The sequence below is a fragment of the Aethalodelphis obliquidens genome, unplaced genomic scaffold, assembly GCF_003676395.1.
Source record: "Aethalodelphis obliquidens isolate GAN/ISIS:26980383/991018 unplaced genomic scaffold, ASM367639v1 scaffold9, whole genome shotgun sequence".
Classification (NCBI taxonomy): Eukaryota; Metazoa; Chordata; class Mammalia; order Artiodactyla; family Delphinidae; genus Aethalodelphis; species Aethalodelphis obliquidens.
Genome location: NW_020837953.1, coordinates 33,062,364 through 33,084,464, shown reverse-complemented (window position 1 = coordinate 33,084,464; position 22,101 = coordinate 33,062,364). Strand labels below are relative to the sequence as shown.

General features: G+C 40.8%; 1 protein-coding gene across 3 annotated transcripts in view; it reads left to right on the top strand.

Annotated features, from left to right (window-relative positions):
- MACO1 (macoilin 1) overlaps positions 1-22,101 on the top strand; it is a 56,394-nt gene that overhangs the window by 25,116 nt on the left and 9,177 nt on the right. For all 3 annotated transcript variants that reach the window (XM_027109654.1, XM_027109656.1, XM_027109655.1), the window contains 2 exons: positions 18,569-18,727; positions 20,104-20,286. In XM_027109654.1, the coding sequence (XP_026965455.1) occupies positions 18,569-18,727; positions 20,104-20,286 (342 nt within the window). The remainder of the gene's footprint in view (positions 1-18,568; positions 18,728-20,103; positions 20,287-22,101) is intronic.

The window sequence follows — 22,101 nt, the reverse complement described above, 5'->3', positions numbered from 1 at the left end:
ACCACTTATATGTGTTTATTTTTCAATAGTAAATACTACAGCACTACATAGTCCTTGGTTGGTTGAATTTGCGGATGTGGAAGAACCATGGATATGGAGGGCCAACTGTAAATTACACTGGGATTGACCCCCATGTTGTTCAAGGGTCGACTGCACAGTGTTAGACATGGATTTTAATCAGAAATGTTCCTTTCCCCATCTTTAAGTTAAAGAGTAACGTCGTATTACCTTGACTGGCTCAGACTTAATTTTGCTGTATTTTATGTATTTTATAAAATACACATATGTTCATTTTACTTCATATCTTTCCATTTGGAAACTGAGATCTGAATTGGAGCTTTTTTATTTTTTTCTCCTTATGTTTTAAAATTGAAGTATAGTTGATTTACAGTGTTGTGTTACTTTTTGGTGTACAGCAAAGTGATTTAGTTTTATATATATATATTCTTTTTCATATTCTTATCCATTATGGTTTATTACAGGATATTGAATATAGTCCCCTGTGCAATACAGTAGGACCTTGTTGTTTATTTTATATATAGTAGTTTGTATCTACTAATCCTAAACTCCTAATTTATCCCTCCCCACTCCCTTTCCCCTTTGGTAACCATAAGTTTGTTTTCTATGTCTGTGTGTCTCTTTCTGTTTTGTAAATAAGTTCATTTGTATCATATTTTCGATTCCACATATAAGTGATACCATACGGTATTTGTCTTTCTCTGGCTTACTTCACTTAGTAGAATAATCTCTAGGTCCATCCATGTTGCTGTAAATGTCATTATTTCAAGGAGCTTTTTAAAAATACATAACTCAAGAGGGCACTTGTAACTTCTTTCCTCCACTAAGTTATCTTTATTCCTCTTCCTTTGGCTTGCTTCAGAACAGACAATTTATGAGGGAAGGTTTTTCTAGTGTTATGAATTAGATTATTAATTTGTTTTAGTTTTCTTATTGGCAGCTAGATGAAGGGAAATATATGTGGGTTCTACTGCTGAAGTCGCTAGAGGTTTCAGAGCCCTCTGCCACTTCTGGAAGCATACATGCTGTTGCTGATGCCAGGCTGGCATCCACATCTGTTTGTTTTGATATTCTGCCCCATCATACCCTGCAGAGAAAACACTCAGCAGAGAACTCTCTTCCATTTGCCCATGGGAGAAAGACCAATTAGTTGACCTTCTATGTCAAAGGGAATATCCCACAAATTTACTATATGCTATAAATGAAACATCTGCCACCATCTTTTTAACATCCTTTCTCCTACACAATTTTAATAATAGCAGTCAAGTCAAAACAGTTTTCCTCTGTAGGGTGTTGCAGAGAGAGAGCAGTCAAGGCTCAGTCTTGTGATACCACCTCACTTGGGCCCCACTTGTTATGTTGGTTGACTCTACTACCTGATCTGCCTTTAGTAAAGAATTTCAAGGTCTCAGATGGCCCATTTTCCAGTCGTGGGTCCAGTGCTCCTGTGCCTGCTCCTGGGGTATATACCTCTTCCTGTGGTCTCTAATGTGTCCTCTGATGTGCCTTGATCTGAAGGGCCCCAGAATATTACTCTGCTTTAGGCAATACCTGCTGTCAAATACCTAAATATAAAACGTTATATTTAAATAATTTTATAAGCTTCCATAGGATTATTTTCAACTTTTAATATAATATTATAAAAAATAAAGAGATGATATAAATATCCAACAATAGGGGAGAAATTTAAATAATTATGGTCCATCTATTCCATAGATGTTTAATACAGAAATTACAAAATCATATTTTTGAGCCATATTAAATAATATAGGGAAGTGCTTATGACATAATATTTCATGAAGAAAGTAGAAAGCAATCTTATTAAAAACATTTTGTTTTTCTAATATACACAGAGAAGGGATTTGAAGGGAAAGGAACCAAAATGATAACAATAGTTAATTGCTCCATGATAGTATGGGGGCTTTTAATTTTTCTTCTCTCATGCATTTTCAAGTTTTTCTATGATGAACAACAATGAAAGTTTATAAAAGGAAAAGGACATCTATCCTAGCGAATTATCACACTGTCCCTCGCCCTTCTTGGCTATCTCCTGTTTCTTCTTCCTTGACTTCATGTATGTTTTGATGAATATTAGTAAGACTGTAACGGATCCAAACCTGACATGTTTGAGCTGTTAGTCACAGAGTGGATTTGTTATCTTTAGATGGAAAGGGCTGGGCTCAGTGGTCTCTAAGGCTGCTTCTGATGCAAACGTACATGGGCTGACAGTATGTACATGAGTCCTTTGCTCCTGCAGGTACACCCAAGGCTGTGTATAGTTCCAGGCTGGCTATAAGGATAAGACTGATCATCCCTTTTATAAAGCTTTTTCTAAAAATCGTTTGAAAACCAGTACTGTATTATTAATAGTAAATTAATTGCAGCACATTCTACATAGCTATGTCTGTCTCAGTATCATGTTGAAAACTACTGTATTTGAGGAACCAGTTCATTGATTTTGGGGGGAATATTCATTAGTACACCACCTTCAAAGAATTCTTGGAGATCGGTGTGGCTGTCAAAATAAGGTTCGATGGTCGTTCCCTGTGAAGGAGCAAGCAGTCCTTCAGGTCTTCTCACCGTCTCTCCAAGCTCCAAGGATGTTCTCTAGTGTGCCGAACACCACAGGCTGGCAGACCACTGCACACAGGCCAAACTTGGCCCACCGCCTGTTTTTGTAAAAAAAAGTTTTATTGGAACATAGCCACGCTCATTCATTTACATAGTGTCTATGGCTGCTTTATTGTGGCAGAGTTGAGTAACTGCGACAGAGACTCTATGGCCTGCAAAGCCAAAGATGTTTACTCCTAGCCCGTAACAGAAAAAGTATGCTGATATATGTGCCACATCTTCTTTATCCATTCATCTGTTGATGGACACTTAGATTGCTTCCATGTCCTGGCTATTGTAAATAGAGCTGCAATGAACATTTTGGTACATGACTCTTTTTGAATTATGGTTTTCTCAGGGTATATGCCCAGTAGTGGGATTGCTCGGTCATATGGTAGTTCTATTTGTAGTTTTGGAATATTACTCAGCCATAAAAGGAAACGAAATTGAGTTATTTGTAGTGAGGTGGATGGACCTAGAGTCTGTTATACAGAGTGAAGTAAGTCAGAAAGAGAAAAACAAATACCATACGCTAACACATATATATGGAATTTAAGAAAAAAAAAAAGTCATGAAGAACCTAGGGGTAAGACGGGAATAAAGACATAGACCTACTAGAGAATGGACTTGAAGATATGGGGGGAGGAAGGGTAAGCTGTGACAAAGTGAGAGAGTGGCATGGACATATATACACTACCAAACATAAAATAGATAGCTAGTGGGAAGCAGCCGCATAGCACAGGGAGATCAGCTCGGTGCTTTGTGACCACCTAGAGGGGTGGGATAGGGAGGGTGGGAAGGAGGGAGACGCAAGAGGGAAGAGATATGGGAACATATGTATATGTATAACTGATTCACTTTGTTATAAAGCAGAAGCTAACACACCATTGTAAAGCAATTATACTCCAATAAAGATGTTAAAAAAAAAAAAAGTATGCTGATAGATCCACTAAGGTGGGGGAAGGTGGGGAACTTGGCAGTAAGTGTTGCCTGTAGGCTCCTTCCCAGGAAAAGTTTGGGAACTTGCTAAAGCCACTCCAAAGTCCTCTTTTGGTTTGAGAAATACATATCTTACAAAATGACCCAATTTCTGCCAGCTTGATTTCTGAATTCTTTACCCAAGTTATTTAGAAACAGACTTATAATATTGGTAGCGAAAAATATTTTTAATTCTGAAAGGAAGATCAGTTATTTTAAGTAAGTGCTGGGTTAGAAAGGAATCCTGTAAATTAGAGTGAGGTTTGCTCAATTTTTTTCTTCAGTGGTCAATTTTAAAATATTTTAAGTGTGAAAAAATTATAGAAGATTTAGGTGGAAAAAGGAGGAAATATATGACACAAATCACTGTTAAATTTTTGTTGTATTTCACCAACTAAATTTATATAGTTGTGGCCATAGTGTTTGTGTAGTTTTTTTTTTATTAATTTGTATTGGAGTATAGTTGCTTTACAGTGTTGTGTTAGTTTCTGCTGTACAGCAAAGTGAATCAGTTATATGTGTACATATATCCCCTCTTTTAGATTGCCTTCCTATTTAGGTCATCACAGAGCATTGAGTAAGAGTTCCCTGTGCTGTACAGTAGGTTCTCATTAGTTGTCTTTTTTATACATAGTAGTGTATATATGTCAACCCCAATCTCCCAATTCATCCCACCCCCTCCTTCCCCCATCGATATCCATAAGTTTGTTCGCTGTGTTTGTGTAGTTTTCATGTCCTGCTTTTTTCACCTAAATTATATTGAAATCATTTTCCCAATTTAGCCTAACACTGGTTTTCACTTGATGTGGAATATTCCATGGCAGGTCTGTGTGATCATTCAGTGGTCACTCTAAGATCCGGCAGGTCAGGGTGCGACACCTGAGCTGCTTTCCTGTAGTTTCAGGGCCTACAAGCAGAAGAGCCAACACTTTTGTTTGTACTTGGCACAAAGCTCCCTCTCAAATACAGCCCAAGACTGTGGGGTTTCTTGTTGGGGTTTGTTACTTGTTTCAATTTCCTGGTTAAGGGAGAGAATTTAAAACTGAGTACAAAATGTAAAGTGATCATATTCTGTAGAAATGTGGAAGCAAAAGTCTTCTTGGTTTATTTCCATCCCGCCTTTTCTTTCTTTGTTTTTTGTGTTCAAGACAGAAGATTAACCTTTCTTGTTTCTAGTGCTTATTCTTAATAAGATATCAACTCTTTAACATAGGTGAATAATGTTTGGTGTGAAGGGTCATGAAGGAAAAGAGTCCACAGTTTGCCTAGTAGAGATGCATTTTACAAAACTGAGTAGAATTTAGAATGATGCGTGTTTTTTTTGGAACTGCAAGAGTTCTAAGAGACAGACCAGCCTCCCCAACCCTGTCTTTTTAGCAGAGAAGTAAACAAGCCTTACAAGAGTAAATGGCTAGTCCAAGTAACCCAGCTAGAGTGGTAGTTACCAGGACCGGAACCGAAATTTCTTGACTTCTGCCTTTGCTGTTATACCATGCTGCTTAAAAAAAAAAGTTTTATCAACCTGCTTTATTTCTCTGTTTTTTAAAAACATTTTGTGTTTTTGTGTTTTTGTTTTAAATGCACACACAGCTAAAGCTGACATAAGGATGGGCACCAGAGCTAAGTTTTATGCTCTCGTGGCTAAAATCTACAGAAGAAATGCTTAGGATTTCAGAACTCACTTAATTTTACATTTTTCTAGAGATATGCTCTTTTAAGTGTTTTAAAAATTCTTGCTCTTGCCAAAGACACAGGGGTGTACTTATTTCTGAACAGAAGGGGGCCATCCAGTCGTACCCTTGAAAGCTTACAGGGTCTCTGAGAATTCAGTTCTGGTTAGTGCTACGTGGAAGTTAGTCTGGTTCAGATAGCCTAGAGCCACCCAGCAGGAAATTTGCCCTTTAGCAATAAATCTGGGGTAGGCCTAGCTTGACAGCAGCAGAGCGAAGAGCCTTGAATTGGAAAATTTAGGATTGGGGATGTAACCATCAACTTACCCTGAGGAAAGGCCACCAGTGACTGCTTTGAAGTCCTGAGGTGCTGGGGTGTGGGCGTGGCCATGGTGGTAAGTTCTGAGGGTGAGGGTGGGGGTGGGTTTTCTTCAGGGGAAAGTGGAAATCTGGGATATGTTTTCATATATTGAAAAGTCACTCTTTTTTCCTCTCTGAATTCATTTGGTTATTTTAAGCACACCAAAATGTTATTACTTATAAGTTAGTTTGTTCATACAGTTCTGCTTATTTGGAGACTTGAGAGCCTTGGGAGAAAAGGAGGATTTTTCCAGTAATCAGGATTTTTCCAGTAATCACTAAGCAAGTGTGATAGCCCTGACTCAGAGGGGAGGGAGGAGGAGAGGAGGGATAGAGAAGCACTTTAAGACATTTTAACTCATTCACTGACACTGAGGAGTGTTTAACTTACACTCATACCCAGGAACTAACTTATATTACTAGATCTGGGTCTTAGGGAAATATTTTGGGATCATATAGATTAATGACAACATACTTCATAAATAGTGTTCTGATCCATCCGTGAGTATATTGATTGTGTTTTTAGTAGCTGTGATATGAGTATTTGTGACTCATCTCTTTCTAGGTTAAGCTGGTAGGTGAGCAAAATGTCACTGGTCTTCATTCCACTTTCTAGCCCATATAAACTTTGTGTTTATGTTTTATGATTTTATGTTTTTCTTAAGGGGGACGAAGATAGCAAAAGCTAACAACAGCCAACTTTCTTCTTTGACAGGATTTGCTGATGCCACAGATTGCTCAGGTGGTTTGAATAGCAGTTCTCAGTCTTTGTACTTCTGCATTTAATCTTGTCTCCAGACACCAGCATTTGAGATTGTCATGTAACCTCTGCCTTATAGAAGGCTACTTAGTGTGGTCTTGCTGTTGGGAGAAAAACAACAGACAGTTTACACTACTTCCTATTTTTCATTTCCCACATTTTAAGGTGTCTACACACAATTAAAAATTATGTATCCATTGAAAGGAAATGGCCATATTTTTAGATACTGATTTTTAATAATCAGTGGGTTCAGTATGATTTTGGTGTGAATAGCTGTGCAAAAGAGCAGAGTAAAGATAATCCAAGAAGCCCCTGTTTTGTCATCTTAGAGATTGTAGGCACAAAGCGAGGGTAGAATCCAAAGTTGAGACCTGACTATGGGAAAGAAACAAGACAGAGCAGTCAATTCCAGAGGAAGAGCCCACGAGCATTCTCTGAGACAGATACTCCAGGGGGAGGTGGCCTTTTATGGACCTTTCCAGCCCTCTCCCAAGTCCCTAAAGAGTCCTACGTGGGAAATCACAGTAGTTTAAGTGGGGAAGGTTACAAAGGAGTCTCTTGAAAGGCGGAAACTCATCTTAAAAGAAGGTAATGGAAACACCCCAATATTGATTGTTAAAGGGGCGGAAATAGCAAAACAGATCATATGGTATGAACCATTAACAAAATATGGTTAGGTATCATTCTTATATACACAGAAAATTATTTGAAATAGTATACACCAAATGGTCAATTGCAGCTGATTATAGGAGATGTTTACTTTCTACATTGTCCATTTCTACATACTTTGAATTTTTACACGGGCTTATTATGCCCATAAAAGAATGTAAGCTCGACCAGGGCAGGGACCTCCTTTTTTCTTGTCTGCCACAGTACACAGTGATTGCCACAGGGTAGATGCTCAGTAAATACTTGTTGAATGAATATTACCTTTGTGCAGGGAAAATACTAGATGGGGGCAGGGGGAGGAAAGATGCAGTGCAGTGCAACTCAAAGGATTTTGAGGGTGGAAAACCTAACTATTACATTAGACCAGGCCAAGGACCTGCCATCCAGTGTCAAACTATTTGTTGTTCTTGAGTAAGTTGTTACTGATTTTATTTCTAAAAAATAGAAGGACTTTCCACTCTAAGCCCTTTTCCTTGGTATTTCCCAGAAAGTTTTAAAATTAAGTACTCTGTCAGGACTTTTTTCCAGGCTGTGAGGAGGTTTAAGAATTTCTGGAAGTTACAGGGCAAGGGGAGAAAACTCCTCCAAGGGACTTTTGAAAAAGCCATTTACTCTGCCAGTGGGTTGGTTGTTCCTCAGGGCCAAGGAATCCAGGCACAAGCCACACGTCAGCCAAGAACTCGGAGGAAATCTCAGTTTGCCTTGTCTTATTCATCTTTCCTGGAGGGTCTTGCCTTCTCTCTTCCCCCTTAGCTCTACCATTGTCTTTGTCTTTGTGGTAGCTGGAGAGAGAGCTTGGATTCCATGTTTCCAAACTTCCCTCCAAGGAAATCCCCCTGGTTAGAAAATGCGTTGACTGCTTGTATGTCATCTCTGGTGCCAAAGAGAAGATGGTATATTTGTTTGTTTTCTTTTGCATTTGAATACATTTTGCTGTGTGTCAGGAATAGTTTGTGGAAGAAAATATGACCTTGGGAGACAGTGATTGGGGCTTTGGGGCTTTACCCTGGCTGCTTTCCCTACGTGTGCTACCTGTCACCTGCATTGACAACCTGTGCTGCACAGTGACTTGCGTGACACTCTCCTCGTGAGTGGTGGCTGCCAAAGTAGGCCTTTCCGCTTCCACAGGTGCATTTGACCATTTACTTGTAACAGTATCATTTCTAGCTGAGAGGTAAATTTAGTAAAAATACGTGACATTTCAGAAAGAATTAGATTAAATATGTTGGATATAGCTGCTACTAAATTTTTTGGAAATTATTAAGTGAAAATAAATTCTTTGGAAATTATTAAGTGAAAAAAAGTAGTAGAGCCATATTTCTATTTATTAGTAAGTTCAGTGTCTCTGTGGAAACATGTTTTTGATTTATATTAGTCTAGCATTGTTTCTGAGCAGATATACATTGTTGGACCTGATTTATTTTCATTTTCTTCCATGCTCATAATATTTAAGGTACCTGTAGGTTTTATTTGGTTAGCTTTGTTTATTATATTAATTCATAATATAGTTTGAATTTATTTTAACCATTGCAGTGATTTAAAACTATAATATTCTGGGATATAAATGTGGTAATAGAAGCATGATCATTTTACACTTAAGCAGGCCTATTTTGTGACTTGAAAACCAGCAGCACTTGAGGAGCGAGGCATCAATGAATGCAAGCCAGCAGCTTACTTAGTCTGCGTATCCAGGTGATCAAAAAAGATCATTATCTATGTTGTATGGATAAATTATGAAATAACACAAATTATTTGGTGGGGGGAATCCACATTAGAAACATTTTTATGTTGAGTACTGAGAGTTTATTCTAAAACAGGGATTTCTGATTAGCCAGCTAGAAAGTTACCTCCCTAGAATTCAGAAGGAACTACTATAAAATGTTGTGTTAAATTCTGAGTCAGTACCCCTGCTGGCACATAACGAACTGAGATTTCCAGCTAAGGGAATTAGAGGTGGATTCCCTGAAGAGGCGGAGCTCCAAGGAAAAGGAACTGTATTCTTTAAATGTTACTCACACTACCATTTAGAAACTGGCTATTTGAGTACTTTGACCGCCAGTGTGGGTATACTTCAGTCTGTGCAAATCTCTCTGGGATCTCTTAGACCTCTTTTCTAGTCAGCTGGGACTCTCAGAATTAAAGCAAGTTTTAGTTTCTTTTTTATGGAAAGAATGACAACTCCTCTCTCTCGTAAGGTACGTTTCACCTTTCTTGGTAGAGTGTTGTAACAGATTTGAAACAGAAACAGTGTAATGAACTGGAAAGGACCACTGCCCTTACTGTCCCCCTGGCTCTAGAGAGGGTGTTGCGGACTCCGGCACGTACAGGAGCGAGGCAGGGCACAGGTGTGAGCAGGGGGCCGGGGTTGGCATCGTTCGTACTCAGTACTGCACCCGGCACGTGGGAGTTGGGAAGCACATGCCCTTCCAGACGGCCCAGCCAGGTGTTGCTGTGGGGTTGCAGGCCCAGTGTTGCTAAATCTTCTGATATTCAGAGGAGATGCCAAAATAGGTGTCTTTATGTGAAATCTCACAGTTCCACAACATTTATTTTTGCATCATGTGGAGGAGAGTGAAACAAACATGTTCATGGGCCGGATTGGCTCACCAGTCTGTAACCTCTGCACCTGACCCTTCTGTTACTCTTGTATTTTGTTCCATCCCCCACTGACCCCACCAGTCAAAAACTGGACTCCTGCAGGAAGGACTTGTAGTTAGGGGCAATCTGGTAATTCCCATGCACGGATCTGCCATGTATTGATGGGAACTTTTTGCCTTCTCCTGTCCTTGAGTTCCGTGTGCTCCTGGAAAACATGCACCTGTTGACAGTGCCCCTCCAGAGTCAAAGACTGCCATCTTTTTTGTTGCATCCTCACACCTGACCGTGAGGCCTTCAGACCACTTAGAAGGAGAGGGGACAGCCTTATGGTAAGAAGGGTAGTTTGGGTCTCTGGTGTTCCTCAAACCATACGGTATAGAGGCCTCCTGTGTCTAAGGCAGGTGACTTACTCCACACCAAGGTGTTTTTCTGCCGTGTTCTTGGAGCATAAAATACACCGAAACAGGGGACATGGACAGTGGTTATTTGCAGATTTCACAGACCAGCCAGTTTAGAATCTGGACCTCCCAGCACCATCCCCTGTAACGTGTGTATACTGTCAAGGCTGATGTCAGAGCGATGCCTGCTCTCTTCTTTTACAGGGAGCCCGGGCAGGGCCATAAACTGCAGCTCTAGAATCTAGATTTAGACAAACTGTTGCTTTGATAGGAACTGATGAATGGGAAGCACAGGTAGCTGATGCAGATTCAGGAACTGAGGTGTCTTCTACTTCAGAAAATTAAGTTCGCCTTCCTTGGAGTGACCTAAAAAGTTTAGGAAGTAAAAGAGTTGGGTTTTCCCTAAGGCTTTCAGATTATTTCTGAAACTGGCCTGTGACATGGGCAAATCTAAGAGTAACAGTGAATGTTGAAAAGCCATGGAAAGCAAATTAACAGCTTCCTATTTTGAAATAACTTTTCTCCCAATCATAAAATGATAATTAAAATGTTAAAAATAAGCTGTTGATTACTTCCAATTTTGAAAATAAAGAAGAGGTGGCCACTATCTTTTTTTTTTTTTTTTTTGCGGTATGTAGGCCTCTCACTGCTGTGGCCTCTCCCGCTGTGGAGCACAGGCTCCGGACGCACAGGCTCAGCGGCCATGGCTCACAGGCCCAGCCGCTCCGCGGCATGTGGGATCCTCCCGGACTGGGGCACAAACCCGTGTCCCCTGCATCAGCAGATGGACTCTCAACCACTGCGCCACCAGGGAAGCCCCACTATCTTAATGTATATCCTCTCAGTCTTTTTTTCTCTTGCATACATACATATTTTCACAAAACGAAGCTCATACTACATATAATGTTTTGTAATTGTCTTTTTCACTGACTATATCATGAGCATTCTCCCATGTCATTGAATATTCTTCCTCAGTGGTTTTTTTAAAAATTAATTTGTTTATTATTTTTTTGGCTGTGTTGAGTTTGTTGCTGCATGTGGGCTTTCTCTAGTTGCAGCGAGCGGGGGCTACTCTTCGTTACGGTGCACGGGCTTCTCATCGCGGTGGCTTCTCTTGTTGCAGAGCGTGGGCTCTAGGCGCGTGGGCTTCAGTAGTTGTGGCACGTGGGCTCAGTAGTTGTGGCTCGCAGGCTCAGTAATTGTGGCACACGGGCTTAGTGCTCCGCACCATGTAGGATCTTCCCAGGCCAGGGCTTGAACCCATGTCCCCTGCCTTGGCAGGCGGATTCTTAACCACTGTGCCACCAGGGAAGACCCCAATGGTTTTTTAATGGTGGCATGTCAGTCAGACACATGAATATACAATTTATTTAGCCACTCTTCTGTTGAATATTTGTGTTCCTGCTTTTTTTTTTCTTATTATAAATAATGCTGCAACAAACACACTTTTACACAAATCTTTGTGTGTATCTCCAGTGTGGGAGAGGGATGATGTATTAACAGATATGAACATTTTAAATACTTTTTTGATACAAAGTATCATATCTGACCACATCTTTTAAGGACCTTATTAAAAATACTAGTTCATGGCACCCATAGCTTTATTCTTAAAGGGCTTCAAGAAGTCAGTTTTCTATTCCGTGAATGGCCAGTGAAATCCTCTAGATTTCCTTTCCTCCTCTGTGTTCCTTAATGAAAATGAATGTGTTTGACAGATTAGGGAGCAGAGACATAAGGTACTTTGTATTATGGTTTCACCTAGCAATCAGATAATCAGGCTGTTGCTTATTTTTGGATACATGTGCCTGGTAAGCAATTGTAGTAACCACAGTGAGACCTGAGGCAGCTTCATTTCCTTATTTCCAAAGCTGTGGTTTATAGGATATACTAGAGCAGCTTCAAGTCAGTGTAGGCTCACTTAAGACGAAAGACATTCATGTTTTTATGTGAATGACCCATGCTACCCAGCCTGTCAGGGTGAATGACCTGGAAAGGGGGGAAGGGAAGGAGTTGGTGGAGAAGGTGAACAGTATTTCTTCTGGGGACAGAGCTTTGATTTATGAGCTCAGTTTCCTGCATAGACAGCCGTGTGGTCCCTAAACAAGTTTTGTCTTGTATGATTAACGTATGCCAGGGGATCTCCTAATGGAATTAGGTACGTAGCGAGATAAAGCAGTTGCTCTTCGTTCAGTCTTTTTTTTTTTTTAAACATCTTTATTGGAGTATAATTGCTTTACAATGGTGTGTTAGTTTCTGCTTTATAACAAAGTGAATCAGTTATACATACACATATATTCCCACATCTCTTCCCTCTTGCATCTCCCTCCCTCCCACCCTCCCTATCCCACCCCTCTAGGTGGTCATAAACCACATAGCTGATCTCCCTGTGCCATGCAGCTGCTTCCCACTAGCTATCTATTTTACGTTTGGTAGTGTATATATGTCCATGCCACTCTCTCACTTTGTCCCAGCTTACCCTTCCCCCTCCCCATATCCTCAAGTCCATGCTCTAGTAGGTCTGTGTCTTTATTCCCGTCTTCATTCAGTCTTTTCATGTGCACCTGCCTTCCTGATAAGCAAATGCCCCTTTACCCCTGTCTCCTTCAGCCACTACTGAAACTAAAAATCTGGCGGCCTGCTGTAGATAGGTTGTTTCCAGAGCCTCATATATCATAACGCTAACCCTGTTCTAATCTAAGCACTGAGGAAATGGACACAGAGCGAGGGTTAGAGACATGGTCTTGGAAGGGTTGGAAGAAACTTTAGAAATACACTTCCAGCTTCTAATTTTAGAGCACCGCCAGTCCCTGGCTTCAGAGAACTTTTAGACTCTTTAGAAATAAGATATATACACAGGAAAATATTAAAAACCAAAACAATGTAAAAACAGCACAGGGAAATGGTTTAGTGCCAAACCAGAAACACCAACAGTAAGGGCTTTCAGATTTCAGAAGGAGAGGGAAATCAGCACCTCATGGTGGAGAGTTTGGTTTTTGTTTTTATTTTTTAAGTGGGTCTCGAATGAGTGAGACTTGAAAATTGGAGGCCATTCCTCCAGGAGGGAGGGGTGGTATAATTAAAGGCAGAAGATGTCTGGAAACAAGGAGTGGGTCATTTTGGCTGGTATGATGGGTTTGTGAAAAAAACTAATCTTTCAGTCACTTGGCTGTATCGTTTGAAGGTGACCTTCTGAAGCCCCTTTTCTTACGTGGTAAGCAGCACTCTTAAGTTCTGTGTTGTCATGCAAGGCCTACAGCATCTCTGTCACAGCTTCTTAGAGCTCAGAGATAACCAGCAGAGCCGAGGCTCCTTATCTTCCTGAGGGCCTCATGGGGTCAAGCTGGCAACCCATAGAAATATACACTTAGGTCCTCTTCTGGAATGGGTATGGAGTCATCCGTAGGTGAAGTCCTGGCTGAGAAAAGGTCTCCCTCTTTTTCGCAGGACTTGCTTCCTGGGGCAGTTTCCTGCCCCGAAGTCTTAAAGTTCTTCTGTGTTCTCAGTCAGGCCTCATAAAGCCTCAGGCTTTATAAAAACATGAAGGTACTGGCTCTACACATTGGAGACTTTTAAACTTTCAATGAAGTCATAGCACTGTGGCTGTAATTCAAGTAATTCACAAAGATAAGGATTACAAACACTTAGACATAAATATCTCCCTACCTTTTCAGATGCTTAACAATACCTCTTTCAACTAAAAGCTGACACTTGAATACTGTACTTTGTTTTACTACCAGGTGTGCTTCAAGATGCTCAAAGATATTTTTGTTACTTAGCCTGCCTTGAAAGACGCAGGTCTGAGCTTCATTCTTTTGGTCAGCTAGGAAATTACCCCTTATTAACATGTAACTTTTTCCCTTAAAATTAAATAATTAGCAACCATTTACATTATAGCGTACCTTAGCTGGGTGGAATGAGGGAGGAGATGAGGTAGAGTTGAGGTTTGGAGTGGGTGAGAGCGTTCCTCAGCTTGGCAGTTTTGCTCTGAAGTCAGCTGGGCCGGCGAGTGGAGCCCTGAGGAAGGGCTGCTCCAGGGGCCCCACCTCTTGCTTGTGAGTTAGGTGCTCTGCTGGAGTTTAGAGGTAGCTTACAAGTTTAGAAGTTGATTTAAAATTTTATCAGTAAAGTGGAGTAAAGTGGCTCGGAAAGGTGCCTGGACCTAACAGGTAACATTCTGAGTTGATTAGACCCCTGGTTTGTCTGATTGGGCCCAGATAGACATATTTATTGGACACATAGACTCCAGCTTTGCTGTGGGCCCTGTCTGTATCCCAAGTGGCAGCGCTACTGGACAGCCTTCGTAAGGGTGACTAGCGCCACGGGAGTTGGGCAAGGAGGGAGTATGTTTATTTCCTGCCGAAGCCTTGGTTCGGTTTGGTTAAGATCTGTCTGACCCATTATTTCTCTTTTTTGGATGAGTTTATAGTTCTGCTGGAGGAAAGTTCTCTTTTATCCCTTAATCTTCTATTGTGTAGGGAGGAGAATAGGATTTAGCTCTGATAAATGGATTTGAGCTTGGAGATGAAATTTTTTCCTGCTTTCTTTTGATTCCTATTTACTGAAATTAGTTTTAAGGGTTATAAACTATTACTTCTGCCTCATTTTCTTCCTGGCCACGTGCTTCAAATTTAGGTTGCAGCTATCGACATTTTAGTAAAATCCCATGAACACATTTGAAGATTTTGCATTAACCTCTTAACACCATTTAATCAGTACTTCTTGGTGTTTCACAGCAGTAAATTATATATCTGCATTTTACCTAGTAAGTATTGACCTTCAGCACAAAAGGGTTAAGTTTACCATTATGACAAGTAGTAGTTATCTGTCTAATAAATGCCCCTGGCACTTGACTGGCTCGATTCAGTTCGACTTACTAATTCATGTAATTCTTTAAAAACTCATGTATACATTTTTTTATTGAGCATATGCAGAGATTGGTAGTACAGTACATCTGTGCAGTGTAATATTATGCAGCAATTAAGTTGTTTGTGAAAAGTTTCTAATAGCGTGGAAAGGTGCTTAAGATATGTAAACTATACATGTGATACCCTCTCAGCAATATGAAAAATGTTTACATGTGTTAAGAAAGAGAAAGAAAAAGACATACAGAAATGAAGTAAACCAAATGCAAATAGTGGTTCTGTCTGGATGAAAGGATTATGAGTTATTTACATGTTTATTCTTTATACTTTTCTGTTGTATGCAGTTTTTTATTTTGACTGGGTATCACTTTTGCAATAAAAACATAAATCCAATAAGGGTTTGTAAATCATTTTACCACCTACCTCAGTTAAGATTTAAAATATAGTGAACGTTCAACATTAAATTAATGCTTTCTGCAGAGAGACAATGAAAAGTTTCCCCTAATAAATTTTAAAAGTTACTGAGAATTTACCATTTAGCACATTAAGTTATCTTACATGTTGTTATGCAGTTTCCTATAGACCAGTGTTCCTTAAACTGAGGAATGCTGTGTTAACTAACAGGTTTGCTGCAACTGTTTGGAAAACAGTCATTCAGAGTTTTACAGAACCAATGGCAACAGTTATGAAAATCCTGAAGCATTTTAATTCTGTGCCTTGTGAACTTAAGTTATTTAATTTTTGAAAATAAGCTTTTTATTGAAGTATAACACATATCCACAAAAGTGCTCAAATCCTAAGTGTACAACTTACGAATTTTCAAAAAGTGAACACACCCTTGTAACCACGTCACTGTATTTTTCTTGTATTGTGCTGCTATATGTCTTTGATAAAATTTTCATAGTTCTACACACGAAAAATATTGTTTAGTGTTCTGCGACCTCCAGAAGTTACACTCTAGATATTCTTGCACACTTTGCTCTCCTAACTGCACTAACTCCTTGGTTTTTTTACATTTTTCGAAGAACTCTAAAGTTTCATTCAGAAATTGTTATTCTTAGTTCATGGTAGGAAATTTGGCTTTTATAGGTTAAAAACTCTAAAAAAGTAATAACTTCAAAATTCTTGACATCCAGACTTCGCAGATTTAATTTTTCTTTCATTCCCAACTGCGGCACATGCTTTGCCCCAGTGGCTGGTTGTGTGGAACTTGATTCCTGGGCCTCTGCATATGATACAGCTTAGGTTGCTAATCTGAAGGAGCAGATCAACAGCCAGTGGTAAGTGTGTCAGGCCTAGAAATCCTAGACCAAGCTGGGAGGAACTTTAGAGATCGTTTGCCTCAGATGGGGAAACTGAGTCCTGAAAGGTTATATGCCTTGTCCAGGGTCTCAGAGCTGGCTCCAGAGCTGAGTCGAGAATCCTGATCCTATACCCCGTTTCTAAACCTTGCTAAGTCCCTAGTCTCTTCTTAAAGCTCATCCTTTTTACTAAAAAGGCAGCCCTCGGGCTGTGAAACCAACTTCTCAAAAAAGATAAATTACCTAACACATTTTTCAGCCAAACTTCTTAATGAGGATAACCTGACAGCATCGACCTGTTTTAGAAAATATCCCTTGGGTAACTTCGGGTGAATGAGTGACGGTGTGGGGATGGTATAAATGCCAGTCGGTAATTGTTTAGAGCAGTTCCGGGAGTACATTCAACTGGAATAACCCTGGCAATAGGGAAAGTGTGGCATGATGTCCATTTGTGACGCTTCCCTGGGGAGCGAGCTGTGTCAGGAGACCCGGCAGCTCTTCTGGAACAGAGTCTCTAGTCCGTGTTCCCAGGCACTGGACAGGGGGACTGGCTACTGGGCCTGGGAGCTAACTGTTGATGTTTCATGACTTTTTGGTTTTGAGACTTTGTTTCAATTGGCTAAAGGTAAGACAGGTAAATAAAGCTGCTCTTTGGTTTTCTCAGGAATGCCAGGCAACCGATACATGTATTTAGTAAGTGTTGATCACTGTGATTGATGGGCCCTGGGGATTTAGTGCTTCATAAAACATATCTGTAAGGACCTAGTCTATGGACCTGGCAGTTCCAAGGAGAGATCACCATTGCCCTCCAGAATTCTTGGTGCTGTTGGTGTGTTGGATTAGTGAAATGCGCAAGTCTCTTCAGAGCTAACTGACTTTTGCCTGCTGTAAGTTTGTAGGAAAAGGTGTCTTCTGAGTCTCACCTGGCAGTCATCCTTGGCCTGAACTTGAGTGCCGTTCTCCATGGTCTAATCTGCCAGGTCCCTTCTATCCTTTCTCACCCTGTTCCCAGAGTACAAGCCTTCCTCAGAGGCCAGACTGATTGCTCTGCCTCCAAATGCCTGTGGCTGTTGCTACCTTTGAGCTTTTGAGCATGTTTTCCCCTTGTTTGGAATGTCTTCTCCTCCCCTCCTACTTCTCCAAATCCTGCCCAACTTTCGAGGCCCAACTCATTTCCCATCTTCTCTCCTCAGAACTCATGCGACACTTCTCCCCATGCCATGCTGTGGCTGATAGAGCCACAGTTTGGCCTGCTGGAGAAGAGAGTGGAGTCTAGAGCTAGGCTGCCTGTGTGACCTTGGGCTGGAACCTTTCCTGAATCTAAATTTCTTCATCTGTAAAAATGGGACTAATAATTGCCAAGGTTATTCAATTTAGCTCATAGTTGTACAGATTAAATGCGTTCATACCATTAAAACCTATGGAACAGTGCCTGGCATGTAAGTTCTCATTAAATATTAGTTACTCCCTTTAGCATGTTTTTAACCATGGCCTTCCTGTATTATGGTTTAATCATTTTAAATGTCTGTTTATTGGCCTCTAGTGAAATTGTAAAGTCCTCTCATGAAGAAGGGGGCTTAACTTTATATTCTTTGTTGACCCTTTTCAGTCCTACATGTGCATATAATAGCTCCCCAATACATATCACTTAAAGTGAAACTATTACTGCATTAAAGAAAATAGATGGAACAGGAGTAAGGAATTGAAAAGATAAGCTTCATTTCACAGATTGAGTTTTCTCATGATTCGTAGATCACGTAATTTGTACCTTTTTTCATTGTTGCTGAGTCTAGTGAGCTCTTCTGTCACAGTCACCACAAGTGTGAACATCATTTAGCAAGGATGCTAGCAGTTTCAGGAGGCTGCCTCAGACACTGTTTTCTTCTAGGCCCATGGTGGGAGGGAATCTCAGACAGTAGACTCTGATCTATCAGGATATCTCAAAGCATGTGGGTCCTGAGCTGGTTGTTATTAGCATATCTCCCTTGCTGAGGGGCATGGGGAATTCACCAGTGGAGAGGGGACCATGCCCTTCAGGCACCCTCCCTCTGCCTTCCCCTCCTCCTTTATTAGCAGCTCAGATACTCACAAGCACCATCTTCACCTGTCAGCGTTCACAAATATTTGGGGGGAATCAAAAGTTACCCTCTGGTGGGAAGGGGGAGACCCAGGCAGAAGCGCTGATTCAAAGGCTGATTGCAGACGGGAGTCGCGTTGATGTCAGGAGCTGCTGGCAGGGTGCTCCACCAGCCACCCAGCAGTCAGGGACTTCAGCCAGGGTCTGCCACAGAGCCCCTGGGTTGGCCTGTCAGTGATGAAGATGCTGTGTTTCTCCTTCTCCTAGGCTGGAACAAGACATTAAAAAGTTAAAGGCCGACCTGCAGGCCAGCAGGCAAGTGGAACAGGAGCTCCGCAGTCAGATCAGCTCCCTCTCGAGCACCGAGCGAGGGATCCGCTCAGAAATGGGCCAGCTCCGGCAAGAGAATGAGCTGCTGCAGAACAAGTATGTGCGCCTTGTGGGCCTCTGGCCGTGAGTCAAGCAGCCTCGCATTGCTCTTGTTTCCAGGGATTGGAGCACAAGGCTCATGACGACAAAGGGATCTAGCAGAGGGTTTTTTTTTTAAACAAAATGTTTAAAATATTTAATGTAGGACCAGATATTCAACATGTTATAAAATCTATAAAAACTTATTTCATTGCAGCCAGTTTATTAATATTACTATTCTGTCTTCTCTCATTTAATAACTTCTTCTCTTAGTTTAAAATAGTTATTGAGCTTTTGTGACAATATGAGTAAAATTGACAAGAAGTATTTCTGCCACAATTTGAAACTCTTGTTCCCTTGAGTGAACATTTCCAGAGGATTAGACTCTATCTCCTTGTTTTCTGGAACTAAAAGATGATGTTGAACTTGATTTTATTTGAAGAGGCAGACAAAAAGCTAGCTCTTCTGCATGAATTCTTTTATGCTTTCCATTAATTCATTCTGGAATTACTTCTTGACTCAATGTGGGTCTGTCTTTTTTTTTCATCTCTAAACAGTGTGTGTCCGGGGTAGTGATAACTGTTACAGGTGCTGAGCTTTCTGGGCTTTTCCTTGAAAGAGCAGTTCTTCATCATTTTCAGGGAATGTAGCTCAAAAGCTAGAGCATTATAGGCAAATAACCTCTCCATTGCTTCTGACTCACGTATGTATGTGATGGCTCTAGCATTATTACATAGAGAACATCTTACCTTACATTGATATATTGAGAGAAACTCACCTTATATTGATATGTAAAGTTGGGGGTGGTAGTAGCAGGGAAGGGAATGTGGCTGAAATTTTTATCTGAAATTAAGCATCCTGTGATTCTAACTACAAGATCTATTTTGGGATACTCTGAGAAAACATCTCCCAGCTGGAAAGGAAAGGCTGCAGTAGGCTGCAGCATATTGTATTCAGGCAGAGAAAGACCTTCCCCTCCTACCCTTTTCCTCAGTTTCAATGGATCTGGTTCAGCTCTTCCTTGGTCTCAGACTGAAGTTCTTTCAAGGTGCTTTGGGGCAGTAGAATTAGTTCTACAGTTATCTTTTCCTCTGATAGAAACTTGTTTTATCCTATTTTCTGGATTATCTTCCGTAGATCACTTACATTAATAAAGCAGAGGCTAGGTCCAATTCTGTATCTTGTAAGGCAGCTTGTTTATTGGCGTTTAGGAATTGTTAAATAATAATACAATGTATTTTCCTTGGACACTCCGGGAATTGACATTTATGATTTGCTGTTCAAATCTCCTGTTTGCTTTGGCCTCAAAATGATAAAGAGGAGCCATGTTTCTCCAGGGTTTATATTGGACGTTTCTAATTGTAAAACTTTGTATGACAATCATTTCCATATAGGTTACATAATGCTGTGCAAATGAAGCAAAAAGATAAGCAGAATATCAGCCAGTTGGAGAAAAAGCTAAAAGCTGAGCAGGAAGCCCGAAGTTTTGTAGAAAAGCAGTTAATGGAGGAAAAAAAAAGGAAGAAGTTAGAAGAAGCTACTGCTGCCCGGGCTGTTGCATTTGCTGCGGCGTCTAGGTATGTTGGTGCCACCTGAGCGCTCAATCCAAGGTTGGCTTTCCTTGGACTGAGAATGGGAGCTTGATGCCTTGGGCAGGGCTGGAAACACACAATCATGCGCGGATGGATTGCTTTTAAGTACTGTTTTATTAGCTGGTTTAAACCCCATCTGTGCAAGCTTATGCTGTCATGACAACTTCATCCCTCAGTGACCTGCTGTCTAAAGTGGGATGAGGGAATCTCCATGCCTCCCACACCTGGGAGGCAAAATTCTGCTCAAAAAGGGATTTCCAGCCACTTTCTGTAAGACCGATAATTACTAAATGCTTTGAGGGAACCAATCTGGACTTTTGTTCCCTTTGTAGAACTATCATTATGCTCTACTCTTAGTTGTGTGTTTCTGGTGTTTTTAATCTTAAACTGGAAGAAAGATAAAATCTTGGTCCCCCAAGCACTGTGTACTGACTGCTCATGTCTTTGTTGGACATCAGCAGACTGTCAAATGACCTGGAAAAGATGGGGAAGAGAGTTAAGAGCCTCTTTTTCTTCCCTTCTGTCTCTCTCTCTTTTTGGCTTCTACTTCACTTTTTCTTTTTTCTTTGTTTTTTTGACTGGTGAAGTTCATCTGCATGGTGGGGGTCAGTTATGGGTTTACAGATGTAGGGGAGGGTAAATTATTATTTATTTAAGTTTCTATCCCTAAATTTGTGTCTATGTAATATAATTCTACTTTTTGCTTTTTTGTATTTGTCATGTTAATAGCCTTCTTTTGGGTTCTGTCATTTGTAGAACAATTGGTGAACCATCATTTCATCTTTTAGGAAATAGCAGCGGGAGAGAGAACTCTTTCTCCTGCGTGATCCTGCCTTCCCCCAGCAGACTCTGTACTGCAGATGGCTGAGCTAACTTGGCCCGTTAGCATCTATACGGATTCACGAGACCATTTACTAACCTGCTTAGGATGTCGGGGGGGTGGGGGGGGTTGTTTGTTCACTCATTTAAAGATTTGTGAGCGTTCCTGAAGCACTTACACTTGCAGGAGATTTTCCTGAACAGTCATCTGGTGTGGCTTGTGCTCTCCTTAATTCATCCAGCAGTTACTCTTTCTCAAAATATCCCTGAGGAGGATATGACAGTTTCTTAACCATATTGTTTAGTGTCTCTTATGCTTGAGAATCAGTACATTGATTTCAGTCTCTACCCTTAATTTCTTTTGCTTTTGGTTAAGCTTATTGCCTTTGGTCTTATCCTTGGATGGTCCTTGTTTGCCATCATTTATGTAGAGGCTGTTTTTATTCTTAAGTGTATCGCAAGGCTTTAGTCTCTCACTGGGCCTTCCTTTTTGTAGGCAAAGGACACCTACCTTCTCCACCAGGCTGTTTCTGAAACCTAAACAGTTCACCAGCTTTGGACTGGCCATTGCCATCATCTTTTTAAGTTTGTCCTTATTATAGCCCTGAGAAGGAACCTAATGCTGCTCCCTTCTTTTTCTTTTTACTCCAATCTTGTCAAAACTTCATGACTAAAGAAAGGTGACCTTCCCAGCGCACAGTCCCTCAAAAGTGAAAATGTTTGTTAACTCACTGCCCTCTGCTGGAGACAGCACATGTCTGGTTTTCTCTTGCTCAGCTTGTGTGCCTTGTCTCAACTCATATGGCCTGATGGGAAGCTTGCTGGATTGGCAAGGTGGAAAAACCTCAGTTCTTATCCCAGTTCTGTGACCTGCAAGCTGGGTGACCTTGAACTAGTATTATATCTGAGTAGCTTCAGTTTTCTTCTCTGGAAAATAGGATAATAAACCCTACCCCAGTAAAGAAGGAAGTGTGGGTAAAG